Source organism: Macaca mulatta, chromosome 6 (assembly GCF_049350105.2).
Source record: "Macaca mulatta isolate MMU2019108-1 chromosome 6, T2T-MMU8v2.0, whole genome shotgun sequence".
NCBI lineage: Eukaryota > Metazoa > Chordata > Mammalia > Primates > Cercopithecidae > Macaca > Macaca mulatta.
This window is the reverse complement of record NC_133411.1, coordinates 159,847,011-159,864,742: the sequence shown is the minus strand read 5'-3', so window position 1 is coordinate 159,864,742 and position 17,732 is coordinate 159,847,011. Positions and strand designations below refer to the sequence as shown.

Here is a 17,732-nt window from a genome sequence, read left to right as displayed (position 1 = left end):
AGACAGGATCTCACTCTGTCGCCCAGGCTGGATTTCAGTGGCACCATCAAGGCTCACTGTGACCCTCCTGCCTCAGTCTCCCGAGTATCTGGGACTACAGGCATGTGACAACATGCCTGGCTAATTTTAAAAAAAATTTTTAGAGATGGGATCTCCTTATGCTGCCCAGGCTGGTCTCAAACTCCTGGGCTCAAGCAATCCTCTAGTCTCAGCCTCCCAAGGCACTGGGATTATAGGCATAAGCCACCATGCCTGGCCTACTTTTATTTCTGATTGTATACCTTTTTGTACAGGTCAGAAGTTTTAAAATGTATTTAAAAATCAATACCTTTGCTTCATGCCAGCAGTAACTTATTAGAAAATATTAATAATTAAAATTACTTATTTCACAGCAGTTAACATAAACCACAAAAGACGTAGGAATAAACCTTACCAGAAATGTCCAAAACTGGGATGAAGAAAAGGTCAAAATTCTACCAAAGAACATAAAATAAGACATGAATAAAAGGAAAGATGCTTCATATTACTGAAAGGAAAGTCTCTGGGCTATGGATTCAGGAATAAATTGATAGAGAGTGTTTTTTTTCTACAGCTGAAAGAAAATCCCCAGCAAATGTCCCAAGCTGTGAGCTTCACCCTGTAGTATGCACAGGATAGTCTGGGGGAAGGAGACAGGTTTGTTGCTTTGAGGTGAGGGAAAGTGATGCCACCTGCATAGAAATGTCAGTTTTTTCCTGTTTTATTTTAGACTTGCCCCTCCCAATGGCCTTTCAGTTCCCTGAGCTCCTGCAGCCCAACCGCCAGATTCAGAGTATTAAAATTCACCTTGCTTCTATTTACTCATTGATATACCCCTCTTCCCCCACCTATGCTCCCTCCCCACTACATGTCACCCACTCTGCACCCACTCTGTACTCCCTCTGCACCCACTCGGCTTCTAGACCCTAGAAACATTTTCCGAGGACCCTACTAAGAGCCTCCTCCCCCAGGAAGCTCTCCAGGAGTTAGCTTTCATTGCCCTCCCTGCTTCTGACCAGATAGTTTGGCTCTTCAGGTCAACTGGGGGACTGCTGCCCTACTGCACAGCATTGGTGTATTCCAATACACAGTGGCCTCCAGCCAGGCACCATGGGGTGGCCATCTTTAAAGCACATGGCCACCCTACACACTGCAATGAATCAAGATGTTAAAATAGAGATCATGAGACTGACAGAATAGACTCTTTGTATCAATAAGATACTAAATTATAAAGAAGGACCTAAGGCCATGCCAGATGAGGGTTAAATCATGTACCCCTACAGTTAAAGAATAAACTATGTTCTAACTGCCACAAGGTTTTTTATTTAGCAACTAAACAAATACTGGCATCAAGATAAGCAAAACAACTGCAGCTCAACAATGGCCAGATCCTGACCAGCTGACCCTCCTGTTCCACAAACCATAACTAGTTTTGATTCGCCAACATATTTGATAAATTATACTAGTAGATTTCCTAATACTGAGTTATCATGCTGTTCCTGAAAAGAACATCTCAGTTTACTTTGGACTAGTATATTCTTACTTTATGTATAGCAGGTTCTTCTTACTAATGTTTTACATAGGAATTTTTGTAGAATATTAATGACTTACCTCTGATTTGTATTGTTCATGTAGGTGTTATGTGTGGTTTTGTAACAAAATCATACTGGATTACCATCCTTTACTGCCTGATGTCTAATATCTTAAAACTATTGTTTCATATAGTTGTCTGTTTTTAAAATCATTTCAGGTGTAAGTATTGATATGGTTTGGCTGTGTCTCCACCCAAATCTCATCTTGAATTGTAGCTCCCATAATTCCCATGTGTTGTAGGAAGGACCCAGTGGGAGAAAAATGAATCATGGGGGCAGTTTCCCCCATACTGTTCTTGTGGTAGTGAATAAGTCTCATGAGATCTAATGGTTTTATAAGGGGAAACCCCTTTTGCTTGGCTCTCACTTCTCTTGTCTGCCACCATGTAAGATGTGCCTTTCACCTTCCACCATGATTATGAGGCCTCCCCAGCCATGTGGAACTGTGAGTCAATTAAACCTCTTTTTCTTTATTAACCCTCTTGGTAATTTCTTTATAAATTACCAAGTCTCAGGTATGTCTTTATCAGCAATGTGAAAATGGACCAATACACGTCTGCATTCATTCCCTGTTATTTCATCTTGGCCAGAAGCAATAGTTTGGAATTATTTTCTAAAATTTAATTTTGTTTTATAATTATGTAAATTTTTTGTGGTTCTCAAGTAAAATAAACAGAACATGGTACATTCAAAGGACAGTGGGTACTATTTCTGTCCCTTCTGTCTTATTACCTTCTTAGGAAGTGTCTAAGATGACCACCAATGATCCCCACTTCCTGGTATTCATGACCTTGTGTAGTCACTTCCATATAAGTAAGTAGCTTCTAACCAATAGAATATGGCAACATTGAGGGGATATCCTCTCATGATTAGATTATAAAAGACTGTGACTACCATCTCCCTTATAGACTCTTTCTCTTGCCTCCTTAAATCAGCAAGTTTCCACGTTAGAGCGTTCTGCATGGCAAGGCACTGTGAGTGGCTTCTAGCCAGCAGCTATCAAAGAAGTGAATACCCTCAGTTCAATAATTCTTGAGGCACTGAATCCTCCCAAAATCATATGATTGAGCTTGGAAGTGGATCTTTCTCCAGTTGAGCCTTCAAATGAAAGCCTATCCTTGGATGATAACTTTATTATAGATTTGTGAGAGACCTTAAAGCAGAGAAACTAGATAATTTGTCAACTTCCTGACCCACAGAAACTGTGAGACAACAAATGTGCATTTTTATGCCACTACATTTTGGGGTTATTTGCTACATTTTCATAGATAATACCACCCTTTATAGATAATGTTTTATTTGATGATTTATTTTTCCATTATTCATTTTTAATTTTTAAGGTAAGTATATATTTAGTTGATCTTCATTATTCACAAATTCTGCATCTGCAAATTCACCTACTTGCTAAAATCCATTTATAACCCCAAAATCAATACTCACAGCACTTTTGCAATTATTTGCAGACACACACAGAGTAGCAAAAATGTGTCACCTCATGTGCACCTTCCCAGTTGAGTTAGAACTCTGGCTTGAGGTATTGAGACGACCAGAGGAGAGAGACAGAAGGGGCAGCATGGTAATGTACAAGAAGCTGCAGCTGTTAATGGAGTGACATTAGGCAAGTTAATTAACACTTCTAAACCTCATTTTCTCTTTTGTAAAATAAAATAAAATCTGCCCAGGATAAGTTGTTTTTAGGGTTATTTTATATATACATATATATTCTCAGCTGGGATTTCATTTTACAAAATAATATTTTATATATATATATAATTTTATTCTTCCCCTGGAAGCAATGGTTCAGTACTTGCTAATCCAGTGCTTATGATGACTTTATAGAACATAACTGGTGTAAATAAAAAGGACTGGGGAAAGGGGTCACTTCATTTGTTTCTCACTGCAACTGTTTATATATATGCTATGCACATATATAATAAATACATACATATTCATTCACTTTTATGTTAAAAATGGTAATAGCAAATATTTTCATTTTTCCACTTCATGTTTTTTACATATTGTATCCTTAATATAATTAATGTCAGGATACATATATCCTGAAATTCACTTCATGTTAGTACAGAAAGATATTTCTCCCTCCCTCTCTCCTCCAATTCCTCTCACATACACATACACAGCTAAGTAGTACTGTTTTAAATGTTTGTGTTATCTGCTGTCTTTTGGTATTAAAAACAGTTTTGCAATAAATAATCTTTTGGCTATTTTTTTTCTGCTGGTATATCTTTGGGATATATTCTTCAAGTGGGGTTTCTGAATCATAGGGTAAAAATTACATAGTGCTGTGGTTTTAGAGATACGTCCATACATTCTTTGATAATCCTCCCCTTAAGAGGTGGAGATCAATTCCCATTCATTTGATTATGGGCTGGCGAGTGCCTCACTTCTAGCCAATAGAATACAGAAAAAGTAATCAGATGCCACTTCCAATTTAGGTTATAAAAAGCCTGTGGCTTCTGTTTTGTGTGTGTTCTCTCTCCCTTGACTCACTTGGTCTGTACAGAAGTCAGCTATCATATCATGAAGCAGTCTTAGAGAGAGGGAAGTCACCTGCCATATCATGAAAACAGTAAGATAGCCTAAGGAAGGGCCCACATAGTGAGGAACTGAGGCCTGTAAGCAGCCACGTGAGCAAACTTGGAAATGATACTCCAAGGCTTGCCCACAGCTATTTGATTGAGTTTGGAAGCATATCCTCCTACACTTGAGCCTTGAAATAATTGCAGCCCTGGCCGATGGCTTGATTGCAACTTCACAGAGACTAAACCCAGCCCAGCTGTTCCCATTCTTGACTCACAGAAACTATGAGACAATAAATATTTATAATTTCAAGTTGCTAAGTTTTGGGTAATTTGTTACACAGCAATAGATAACCAATACATGTAGTTTTGCTAGATATTGCCAACACCTCTAAATAGGGGCTATAAGTTTGCCGTCCCAATAGTAATACATGATGTTTCCCATGGCCTAACCAACAGTGTTGCCAAACTTAGAATAATATTTTACAAGCAAATAGATGAGAAATGGTATCATACTATGGCTTTAATTTTCTTCCTTTCATTATGAGGGAGGCTTCCTGTTCCTTCAACATCTTCTTTTTAAATTAGGTACTACATAAGGACAGCTTTCCATCAGTCTTAAGATGAAGAACTAAAGTTTTTACAATTCCTACAAGGCTCTCCACATAGGAACAGTAGTCGAGTCTGGCCTTTTCCTGAGTCTACAACTTCCACTGGCATCACTCTTTGAGGCTGAGGATTCTGAATTAATTATTACTATATACCCTTACCACTAAATTCAGTGTCTACACTGTCTTAAGCTCAAAGCAAGAAACAAATATTGATATAACTGTGGAAGCCTAAATAGATATGAGAAGTTAAGTGCTCACAACCAACCATTTCTTACCCTCTTTGCCTTGACCAAACTTTAGTCAGATTTCTCTCCTTCCCACAGCCCCATTTTGCCTTCCCCTGAGTTGAAACACCGCACTAATGCACTATGATTCAGAACATCTCCCCTTAACTGCTTATTCTGAATTCCATGACAACAGGAACAATTTCTGTAGAAATGCCCCGGTTTTGCCACCTGCACACCCCTACCTCATATCCTCCTCCCTACAAAGTTCCTGCTAACCCTTCTTATTCCTCCCTATAAAAAAAAGTCATTTTGTTTGATATTGTGATTCTTGCAGATTTGAGATTGGAGCATTCTTCCTAATGCAACAGTGTTCTTTCTGCATACATTGTCTTCTTATCTAAGTCTGCCTTTGTTTTGACATGAGAAATAAAATTGCTAAATGTAAAATTGCTGCCTGTTTCATAATATATCAAAAAGCATCACTCGTGTGAAACTTATGATTCAAAATTGTATTCATTCATACAAATGAAACATTGGTCTGTGAACATGCATTTTGCTTTTTTAAAGCTTGATGTAAGGTCTAAGTGTTAAGATAACAATTTTAGTATTCTCTTTGGCTGGTTCATTTTTTAAAAATCATGTTGTTGTTGTTGTTTCTGAAATCTAACCTTCTCAGTCTCTCCCTTATTTCCGTTCCGGTTTTCAAGTCTCTTTTCTGTCTCAATCTGTCTGTCTACCACACTCTACCCCTTAGCTTCCCACTTCTATTCCTATGTCTGTTTTTTTTCTCTTCAGTGTCCCGTCTCTCCTCCTTTCTAGGCTTGCTCCTTTGTCCCCATTTCCCCCATTTTCTCTCTGATTCTCTGCTTCTCACTGTCCCTCTCTTTGTGCCTCGGTCTCTTCTTCCCTGCCTCTTAATTTCCCTTTTTCCTTCAGTCGACCTGTTATTACTTATTACTGCAATATCAATTTCCCTTATAAGGATTCCTTACCGTTGTTATTGGCATAATTACAGTTCACAATGATTGTTCAGCCCCCAGATTTTGTCCCTCTCTCTCACAGTGGAATCTCCCTGGAGAGGACCGCACCATTCCACGCTTCCCCTCTCAGCAAATCGAATCTCCCGGCATGGGGCTGTACCATGCACAAACACGTCCATGGTACCATTTAAAATTCCTCCCCTTTCGTCAGAAACATGCTTCCAGTAGAGGAAGGTTCACTCCAACTTCCTCTTCAATCCTTCTTGTAAAATCTGTCTGCAAAAGTGTGCACCTTACTGCTCCTTTCATAGGCCGCCTTTCCGTCGTCTTCCCCCTCCTTCGCTGCCCCGTTGGTACAGCCCACTCTCGGGCTCCGCACCGGGCGAATCCTCCGCTAGTACGGAGACGACCGGGCTCTCAAGATGGCGGCCCCATGCGGAAACAGCCCCAGGGAGCAGCCATGTTGCTTCCTGAACAAAGCCTCTGAAGATGCGGAACGGGCAAAACCGCCCCGTACGGAACAACGCAGCCTACGGAGCCTGGTGTTGTGCTCCCGGACAGGAAGCAGGAGAGTTTGCCAATATGGATGTGACAGCGGTTCCCATTAAGCCGTGATGGGGGTTTTGGGACCTGATAATCCAGCTGGGAGTCAGAGGCGGGATGTGTGCGGTGAAGGGTGAGTCTGTGGGATTGGTAATGGGAGGAGAGGAGCCCGTGAGGGTCAGTGGTAGGTTTATAAAGTCACTGGTGGGGGAAGTAGGTGGGATTAGTGTTGGATTTATGTGGGAATCCAAGATGTGATTAGTAACTGGGAAGTGAGAAGTGAGGGGGTGTCTATGGGGTCAGGAATGGCGTGCAGGTGGACTGACTGGTGGGTTTAACTGGGTTCAGTGATTTACGAGGCTCTGAGGAATCCGTGATGGGAGGCTATGGACTAAATGATGGGGGCGTCCATGTGTTCAGTGATGTGATGGACATGGGGGAGTTCAAGAGGGTACATAATTGCTAGGCTTGAGAATTCCGAGATTTAGATGGGGACAGTAATGGGGCCACGGTGTTGTGGTGGTCAGCCACATTTTACTGGGGAAGGCCTTTACTTACGTTAAATTTCCACAGGTCATAGGCTGCTGAGTTCTTAAAGGTCAACCCCTTTTCACATCTTTTCGTAGTCTACCATTGCCCCCTAAGCATTTCTGATGGTACCCCCAACAAGACCAAACAAATAAAAACTGATAGAATCATAATAAAAAGTTTGATTTCAGTCCTCCACTTTCTCAGTTTGTTGAAATCATTTTATATTTTATTCAAGAGACATTTATTGAGCATCTGCTGAGTGTCCAGAGATGAGTATGACCGTTTCTTTTGTGTTCTTCTAGATCTGTTTTGATACAGCCTGGGATACCCCCTATAAAATAATCTCTCTATCATGGGAGCCCCCACTTCCTCTGGGCTAGTTCAAGCTCTGTCTGCATGACTTGTCCTGGGACTGAGGAAAGTTTACTAGGTATGTACCTTCCTGCATTGTGGTATATTCTCTTTTTTTCAGTGGTTCCAACCTATCACCATTTTTGTATGCAGACAATAGCGCTGTTGAAAAAGAGCAATACAAATTTAAACAGAAAACGTATTAAAATTAACCTTTGAGTCCATGCACATTGATTTAGCAAGAGTTTTCTGAGTTGGGGGAAAATATAAGAGAGTTCTTGGAAAATTGTTGGAATTCAGCTGCTGGTTCTTTTCAGGAATAGGGAATGCATGCCTCAGTTTTCCATTTGGTCATTCCCATTCTTATTGCCAAGGAGCTCCATCTTCACTTATATCTTTATATAGCTATCCATGATTATTGCCTCATGAAAATCTTATATAAATAGAATTGCTGATTCCCGGGGGGAACAATAAGTTGTTAGTAAATCAGCTGGAAACATCTTCACATCTATCCAATTATAAACCTTGGTCAACTTCTTTGTGATCATATTATAAGTACAAGAGGAGTAAAGAATGATCCCTCCTCCACATGGTGCTTGCTGATCCTTCTGTTAGGCTCAAACAACCTTATCCCACAGGGTAGCCCGTTAGCTACCTGACTTCTGGTGTTAGTTGTTGCTAGACTGGTGAATGTGAAAGCTGCAGTCTGGGTTTGGTTTATGAAAAACATTCTGATCACCAGTTTTGCTTTTTCAGTCATCTGGCCTTTTGGAAAAGAGCAAAAAATGATGAAGTCCCAGGTGAGTTGCTTTTTTTAAAAAAAATTTCTTCTTTGGTTTTTCATACAATCAAATGGAAAGTAAAGATATCTAAAATCTGGATTAAGGAAAAGGTGGTAACAATAAAGATCAAGACCTCAAAAGCATTGCTAGGTAATATGTGAAAAACCTGGCTGGAAACCATTTTTATAAATTAATGTACTAATTGTTCTGATCTTTCTTGCAGACATCATGAGTTACACGATTTGCATTTCCCTAAAGAGAAAGATAAATTTCCCATGGTAAGAAAATATTTCTTGCCATATAAGACTAAAAAAAAAATTCTTTTTTGGCTTTTACTCTAGGAGGTGGAGTGCACAGTGTCCTCACCAACACTCCTTTGGTAAATGCCACAGCAGATTTCTTGTAGTGGTGTCTTAAAATGATCTTTTTAGAGGGGATGTATCATAATGTCTAGCCAAACTCCTTGAACCTTATTCTTGAGTGGGGGATGGCAAATTATTATCCATGGGCCAAATCCCATTCTCCAACTGTTTTTATAAACAAAGCTTTATTGGAGCACAGCCATGCTGTTTGTTTACATGTTGTCCATAGCTTTTTTCTAACTACAATGGCAGAGATGAGTAGTTACAACAGAAACCATATGGCCTGGAATGCCAAAAATATAAACTTTACTGAAAAAATTTGTTGACCTCTGCTTTCGAGGAACAAACTAATTACAGATGCTTCCTATTGTCCAGCTTTATCCACAGGTAAATTCATTAATGTAAGATAGGCACATTTTGAATGTTTTTCTAAACTATATATTTCTCTCAAAAAAAGCCATTCTTTTTTTTTTATTTTTTAAATTTTTTTTTATACTTTAAGTTCTAGGGTACATGTGCAAAACCATTCTTAAATTTTATTTTTCTGGCAAATCTTTGGAGGGCAAAGGTCCCTGATGCTCCGTATCTTTTGCTCTGCTTTCAGAATTTGTAGGATTACTGTCAAGTTCAAGGCTGTTCCTTCTTTGCTCTCCCAATTTTAAAAGTTTGTATTATTTTTTCTTTCTGCCAGCATTGGCATATAAACATTTAAAATTATATAAAAGATAAAAATTTAAAACAAAGAGACCTTTAACTTAAACTCACTTGCTCCCAGGATAATCAGTGTTAACCATTGCTTCTAACCTTCCAAACCTTTTTTGATATGAATATAACTGTGATTAACTGTTTACGTGTAAAAGTACAAATGTGTGAGAATGTCTCTTATTTTCATACACTTTTCTTTTGGAAAAAGAATGTTACGGTAAACATTTTGTTCTGCAACTTGATTTTTAACTTACTGTCCAATATAAAGCTCTTTTGTATACATTTAGAATATCTTTCCATATCAGTACATAGAATTCTCCTTTATTATTTTATCAGATGCATAATATTTCTTTGTGGCCTGGTTGTCTGGGATTGTTTCTTCATCTTACAGATAGAGATTATAATCCTCATAGGGTTGTTGTGAGAACTGAGTAAAAACCATGCTTGAAACTGTAACCGGGGCATGGTTTATACTGTATTTAAGTATCAGCTGTTATTACATCATCAGTATCATTATCATTGTCAAATCTTGAAGTCAGCTTTTGCATTAGGAGTCCTTATGTATATTTTACAGTAGAGTTTAGAGTTCTGTTGCAAAAAGACTTTTTTGTTGTTTTTGTTTTTGGATTTCAGTAGCTTTGCTTGAGGGCTGTGCTGTCTAATATAGCAGCCATCAGTCAAATGTGGTTACTGAACACTTGCAATTGGCTAGTTTGAATTGAGACATGTTGTGTTAAGTCCATACCAGATTTCAAAGTTATATTTCCAAAAAACTCACTAGGAGTTTTTAAGGATTGATTACATGTTGAAACAATATCTTGAGTAATATATTGGAATAAATATATATTATTGAAAATAATTTTTTGAATGTGGTTCCTAGAAAATGTAAACTTACTATCTGGTTAGCTTTATATTTCTGTTACACAACACTGCTTTGAAGGAGAATGGATTTTTTTAATTAGCCCAATACATCCAACTGCTGTGGCTAATTAGTTGATTAATTGCTTCTTCCTTCAGGAAGAGGGCTGTGTATTAGTTCCCTACCATCCAGAAGTGAAGTCGTTTTTACACATATCCTCCTTTTCAGCCTGTAACACCTACTTCCCTTTCATTTCTTCCATCTCTTAATTGTACTTCCATTTCCACAGGGACCCGAGCTATAAAAATGGTTTCTAGTTGACAAAAGTATAATTTTCCACTGATTATGTACTATATTTTTCTCAAAATTAAGAAATTTATACCTTCTTATTATATTGAAGCATTTGGGTATCATTAATAAAGCAAAATCAGAATGTTAGAATGATAACATCTATGAATTTACCTCTCAGAATGGATTTCCTCTGTATTCCAGATTTATTATCTTTCTTATGTTACTTTTCTTCAGATTAAAAAAATGTAGACTAATACACAAAACAGTTTTTAACTAAACATGAGTTTTTGTTTTTTCTTTATAATCATTATTCATTTCTTTTTAACAAACATTTCTTAAGTACCCAGTTTATGTCATATGCACTGGCTAGCTGTTGAATATCCTGAGCAGATTTAGGTATAGTTTTCTTCTGGGAGGACTGCAGAGAAAAGAGAGATGTGGAAACCAACATTAACACATTGGCAGAGATGTAAAGAGATGTAGAAACTAACATTAACACATAAAAGTTCTGTAGCAGACATGGAGCAGGTACTGTTATAGCAGAGAGTGGGGAACAACCAGATTTCTAAGGAAGTAGGTAATAGGCTTAAATGATTATTGAACTTTGGCTCATGAGGGAAGTAGGCTGAGAACAGGAAGCAGCGTTTGTAAAAGTAGGGCAGAGTGATTTTAGGAAGGCTGAGAATTTTAAAACTAAAATGGAGAGTGCTTCATGGAAAGGTCGACTAAGGTTGGTATTGAAGTGATAAAGTATAAAAGATCATGTTTACAGTATCAAGGAGGCAGTTTGGACTGCAGTAGTCAAGAACTAGACTATTGAGTGAGAATAAATCTTGCAGATATGAGAGTTCATCAATCATATATTTAGTATGTAATCTTTGGCAAGTATTTACTTAACCACTGTAATCCTCAGTTTTCTTATATGTAAAATAGGAAAATTAATAGGATTGTCACAGACAACTATGTGTTTGGCAGCTTGACAGAGTGAATATGGAATTGGTGTGGGATGAGAGAAAACTTGAGATTTGAGATGAGAGAGATGAGACTGTGTTAGCAAGGAAGAAAACAAAGGAGGCTTTTAAGCAGGCAGTGTTGACATTTGAAATAATCATTTTCATTCTGAAAGTGGTGTTTGGTAATAATGGAATATTTAGGAAAAAGTCTGAACAATTTATTTAAAATAATACAGATCACTGTTAGATTAGTTTCTGCTATTAGTTAACAACTATTGTGAGGATAATGGGGACATAATTAAAATAGTCAATTTTCCCTCCAGAAACATTTTATAACTCTACTTTTACCCAAATTCTTTTTTTGATGTTATGTCACTAATTTGTTGTGGTTTCTTCGTTAATGTTTTCTGCACATTTTTGTTGAGTTTATCATTTGGGATTCCTTATTTTTTGTTGCTCCTGTAATTGGTATATTCATTCTATTACTAGCTATTATGTGTATATAAGACAGCTATTAAATTTGGGGGAAGCTAAGATCATTTTCCTATGAAATAAAGAGATTAGATTAATGATCTTCTAGAGCTCTGACATTCTGTGATTCTCTAAATGTAGCTTTTCTTTTTTTAAAAAAAAAAAAATGTACTTGCAAAGGGCATTTCTGCTCTATAATCATTAATTAAAATTCTCCCATGTCTTATTTTGTTACTTTTATGGTCTTTAGTACTTTTTAGAGTTAAAATTTTTATTCCATCAGAATTTATTCTTTTTTCCCAGGTATTGTATAGTGTATTGGTTTGCTAGGACTGCTATGACAAAGTACCATAAACTAGGTGGCTTAAACAATAGAAATTTAGTCTCATAGTTCTGGAGACTAGAAGTCCAAAATCAAGGTTGTTGTTCTTCAGGACTGTGAGGGATATATTTGTTTCATGCCTCTCTCCTTAGCTTCTTTATAACTATCTTATTTTTATTCTTTGCATTATCTTCCCTCTATGCATGTCTTTGTGTTCAAATTTCCCCCTTTGGATAAGGACACAGATCATATTAGATTTAGTTTCACCCTAAATACCTCATATAGCTAGGTATATCTGCAATGACCCAGTTTCCAAGTCATATCACATTTTGAGGTACTGGGGGTTAGGACTTCAACATATAAATATTCAGAAGATACAACTCAACTCATAATATTTCTTCAACATTATTCCTTTCCTGTTTACTATTCATTGTTTCAATACTATTCATCCAATAATCCATCTTCCTCCCGGTTATTTGGGTGCTGCCTTTAAAACATATGAAATTACTGTATGTATTAGGTAGGCATTTTATGGTTTACCTCTTTTTTTCTCTTTATATGCCTGGCTCTGCTTGCTAAAAACAGGATTTTATTTTGTTTTTCCCAAAAACTATGATACAAAACTAGGTGTGGGTGTAGTTGTGCACATTACAGTAGAAATTATGAGAATGATCACTTCAGATTGAACAGGAATTTGCTATTACAGGGGTTAGTATCATTCAAGGATGTGGCTGTGGATTTCACCCAGGAGGAGTGGCAGCAACTTGACCCTGCTCAGAGGACCCTGTACAGGGATGTGATGCTGGAGAACTACAGCCACCTGGTCTCAATGGGTAAGGATGGCTTCCCCGAATAACTCAAGAGTTGTCCAATCAAGTGCCTTTCCTTACCAGTTGCTGTGATTAGGTTGTTCCTGACATATGTCATGACTTTTATGACCTTCATACCTTTGCAAATGGAGGTTATGCCTTTGTTGAGGGCTAACTGGACAGCTTCATTGTAGACCATCTGAAACTGCACCTTTTCTTTTTCCTTAGGTAAAGTCAATTTCAATCCTCTGTGATTTCTGTTTAATAGGGTATCCAGTTTCCAAACCAGATGTCATCTCCAAGTTGGAACAAGGAGAAGAGCCATGGATCATAAAGAGAGACATATCAAATTGGATCTATCCAGATGAATATCAGGCAGATGGGAGACAAGGGAAGTGAAATACCAATTTATGTGTATTTTTTTAATTGATTGGTGCCTGAGGTTTATATTTCTATCCTTATTGAAATCTCCTATTCTTTGCTTCTATGCTGAGAATTTAGTAGTCACTCAACAAGTAATTGTGGAGCCTTTCAGAGGAGTCCTATTTTTTGTTGATCCTGTCTCATGTGTGTATATATATATTTATATTTACTGTCTTTTCTGAAAGAGTTTTAAAGGCAATAAAAGGCAAATTCCTTTCAAGAATATAAACTGTACTTTAAAAGGCAAGATTCCCAGGTAAATGACTATACTAAATTAAATGTCAAATGCAGTTACTGTTTTAAAAGTTCAGAGGAAATTAGAGTCCAAAGAGATGTGGGAGTATTTGAGAGACATTTTTCAGAGCATGCAACTGTACCTGCTCTGAATGACATAAATGCTTCTGAGGCTGAAGGAGGAGGGTGAAGGCAAGCAAAGAGTGTTGGAGAGAGTATATGAACAAAACTAGGGTCAGGAAGACATAGCTTTTCTGGGAGAACTTTACTAGTTTTACTTGACATGTATAGAAAGTAGTTTATTGGGAGTAGTGGAATTTAGATCTGTATTCTCCGTTTGACTCTGATGCTGAATCTGCAGCAGGATATTGAATTTTTCCATTATTTGTGTTAGTTGTTAGGAAAATAGATGGAGGAGAGTTAAAGTATTTTGCATACAGAAGATACCTTTTTTCTTTAGAGTGATGGTAGGATAATAAAAATGTGTAGCACATGGTTTATAATACAAATGAAATTAAAAGGTGAAAAGGGGTTTCTATTTAGAAAGCAGAAGTGAAAGATTCTAGAAGAATAATAAAAAAAGTAGTGATGAGACCCTTGACACTTTTTCATTGCTTTTAAGTTTAGTTTTTACATGAATATTTCTGTTTAACATTCTTGTCTATCTCTTCACCTGATAACACTATGTGCTGTACTGTCTTCTGAGATGACCTGTTTCCATCCTTTTTTTGTGAGTTCATCTACTATGTTGGATCATCCATTTGTTCTACTTCTTTACCCTCTGTTAATTGACTCTTGTGATGACTCTTAAATTGTGTGTTTTCTTCTTTTAGACAGGAAGAGTAACCTTCACAACTCCCAGTCATGTATTTTGGGGACAGTTTCCTTCCATCATAAGATACTGAAGGGAGTCACAAAGGATGGTTCATTGTGCTCCATTTTAAAAGTCTGTCAAGGTGATGGTCAGCTGCAGAGAATTCTAGAGAATCAAGACAAACTCTTCAGGCAGGTCACATTTGTTAACAGTAAAACAGTGACTGAGGCGTCAGGGCATAAATATAATCCATTGGGGAAAATATTTCAAGAGTGCATAGAAACAGGTACATCAATACAGAGATTCCATAAATATGATGCTTTGAAAAAGAACTTAAAACCAAATATTGACCTACCGAGTTGTTATAAGAGCAATTCAAGAAAAAAAATTGATCAGAGTTTTGGAGGTGGAAAATCATCTAGCCAGAGTGAGCCCAATTCTACTCTTGAGAAGATTCACAATGGAGTAATACCTTTTGATGATAATCAGTATGGAACTGTTTTTAGAAATACACAATCCCTTATTCAGTATCAGAATGTAGAAACTAAAGAGAAAACCTGTGTATGTGTTACATGTGGAAAAGCCTTTGCTAAGAAGTCACAGCTCATTGTACATCAAAGAATTCATACTGGAAAGAAACCATATGATTGTGGTGCATGCGGAAAAGCCTTCAGTGAGAAGTTTCATCTTGTTGTACATCAGAGAACTCATACTGGGGAGAAACCTTATGATTGTTCTGAATGTGGAAAAGCCTTCTCTCAGAAATCATCCCTTATTATACATCAGAGAGTTCACACTGGGGAAAAACCCTATGAATGTAGTGAATGCGGGAAAGCCTTCTCCCAGAAATCACCCCTCATTATACATCAGAGAATACATACTGGGGAAAAACCCTATGAATGTAGAGAGTGTGGGAAGGCCTTTTCCCAGAAGTCACAGCTGATTATACACCATAGAGCTCATACTGGAGAGAAACCATATGAGTGTACTGAATGTGGGAAAGCCTTCTGTGAGAAGTCCCACCTCATTATACATAAAAGAATTCACACTGGTGAGAAACCCTACAAATGTGCTCAATGTGAGGAAGCCTTCAGCAGGAAAACGGAACTCATTACACATCAGTTAGTTCATACTGGGGAAAAACCTTATGAATGTACTGAATGTGGGAAGACATTCTCCCGCAAGTCACAGCTCATCATACATCAGAGAACACATACTGGAGAAAAACCCTATAAATGTAGTGAATGTGGCAAAGCCTTCTGCCAGAAGTCACATCTCATTGGACATCAGAGAATTCACACAGGAGAAAAACCTTATATATGTACTGAATGTGGGAAAGCCTTCTCTCAGAAGTCTCACCTTCCGGGACACCAGCGAATTCATACAGGAGAGAAACCTTACATATGTGCTGAATGTGGAAAGGCCTTTTCTCAGAAGTCAGACCTTGTTTTACATCAGAGGATTCATACTGGGGAAAGACCCTATCAATGTGCTATATGTGGGAAGGCCTTTATCCAGAAGTCACAACTAACTGTACACCAGAGAATTCATACAGTGGTAAAATCATAATTAACTGGCCACAGAAAAGCCTTAGAATTAGCTCAAGCCTTAATAATTACTAGAAACCCAATTAATTTGATAAGCTTGGGGACAATATCCCAATAGATAAAAATTTTTAAGGGAATCTGTTTCTAGTTTGGTGATGCCTAACTTTTCCAGCAAAGATGATGGAAAATAGTTATATAAATGAAGAACATTTTTAATATGGCATGTAAAGATTTTAAAGTTATGAACTCAGTGATCAGTGCAGCAAGTTAAGCATACAGAATATTGTCAAGTTGCATATTCCTTATACTACATAATGATATCAGCCATTGTGAAACTGCTAATATTAACTTGGCATAATTATGGCCATAAAGTAATTTTCTATAAAAGACATGGAAGAAAATGAGTAAACAACAAAATAAAACCTATACGCTATTTTAAGAAGGGGCTTGAGCATGACCCCTAAAGCTACATGTAAAGGTCTTGTACAAAAAATTGAACGATAGGTTGATCAGATTCAGTAAAGTTGATCTGTGTGCATTTTCCCATCTCAAGCATATAAGTTGACCTGCATCTCTGGAAGGACCTTGAGATTGATGCATTTTGGGCAGGTGTCCCTTTTATTCTTCCCAACTGGGAACTTGGAGCTGAAAAACATTGGCACTGAGGCCAGATGGTCTTGGGTTTAATCCTGGCTCAGTGACTCACAGATTGTGTGACTTGAGGCAAACATACTTCCCCTGAGTATTTTTTATCTGTAAGTACAAATACAATGCAGAGCTCATTTTCAGTTAATATTAGTACTTTTTAAATCTTTACTCTCTATCTTGAAGCATTAGATGCTAAGACTAACATGTAAAAACCACATCTGAACTTGCTTTTCCCTCTGGACACTCTGCTTTTGATTGTCCATCCCTATAAGTGGCTCATTTTACTGTCTTCTGATCCTGGTGGCCTTATTTTTTGCTATGTTAAGGTTATGTTTTTTAATACTTGCATTTATTTTCATATACTTATATAAACCATAGTGATTTCACATAAAGACCCTGCCTAATGTCTCTTCACTTCTTTGTGATCCTTTTCCTGAAGCCCCAACTGTTTTCCCTGAAAACTTACAGGGGAAGACTCTTGCGGGGAGAAGTAATGCCTGCATAGCCTTGAGAACTGGAGGTCTCTAAGATATCTCCTACTATACTTTCCGTCATTCCATCCATTCCCCAATAAGCATTTTTAGATGAGCACCCTTGCTGGAAGTGACCTGCAGGAGAGCATAGTTGGCAAGTATGAGAATGCCTGTGTGATAAACACAGCATCTGCACATATTTCCTGCTTGATTTCCTATCCACTTGATCCCCTTCCTGCTTGGCTGAACTGTCTATTGTGAAAACATGGGGCTCCTCTAGTTGAGAATGACTGTAGAGTAGAGGGCACGCTGGACAGGGATGTGGGAACTGAGTATTAAAGATGCCATTCACTGGACAGGGATGTGGGAACTCAATATTAAAGATATCATTCCTCCCACATCCCAGGTGATTTATATATTGTTGGAGAAAAGAGAAATCCAAAAGAGCAGGCCCATTCATAAAATGGATCTGCTAATTTTATTGTTGAATAACTGAAATAAAAATACTATGTAGCATGTGGGTAGCTAGCACATGGCTATAAAACTCTAGTGGATTTTTAGCTCTATTTATATGGAACTAAAGCTACAGTTGTGTGGAACTAAGCTTCCCCCCTGTTGGTAAATGGCAGATACCTAGTTTTCATCAATA

The 17,732-nt window shown here is 37.6% G+C and overlaps 1 protein-coding gene across 1 annotated transcript; it reads left to right on the top strand.

Annotated features, from left to right (window-relative positions):
• Positions 1-6,478: 6,478 nt before the first annotated feature.
• Positions 6,479-17,002, top strand: ZNF300 (zinc finger protein 300). The gene is made up of 6 exons (XM_077937345.1): positions 6,479-6,641; positions 7,342-7,469; positions 8,147-8,190; positions 12,842-12,968; positions 13,213-13,339; positions 14,439-17,002. Exons 2-6 carry the CDS (start codon positions 7,436-7,438, stop codon positions 15,982-15,984), a joined length of 1,878 nt encoding a protein of 625 aa, XP_077793471.1. The 5' UTR covers positions 6,479-6,641; positions 7,342-7,435; the 3' UTR covers positions 15,985-17,002.
• Positions 17,003-17,732: the final 730 nt, after the last annotated feature.

Bases quoted from the DNA above. Each gene is read 5' to 3' on its own strand.
- ZNF300 (XM_077937345.1), top strand. From the start codon at position 7,436: ATGACTTGTCCTGGGACTGAGGAAAGTTTACTAG. The intron at 8,191-12,841 runs GTGAGTTGCTTT...TTGCTATTACAG, and splicing joins AAAAAATGATGAAGTCCCAG to GGGTTAGTATCATTCAAGGA. The intron at 12,969-13,212 runs GTAAGGATGGCT...TCTGTTTAATAG, and splicing joins CAGCCACCTGGTCTCAATGG to GGTATCCAGTTTCCAAACCA.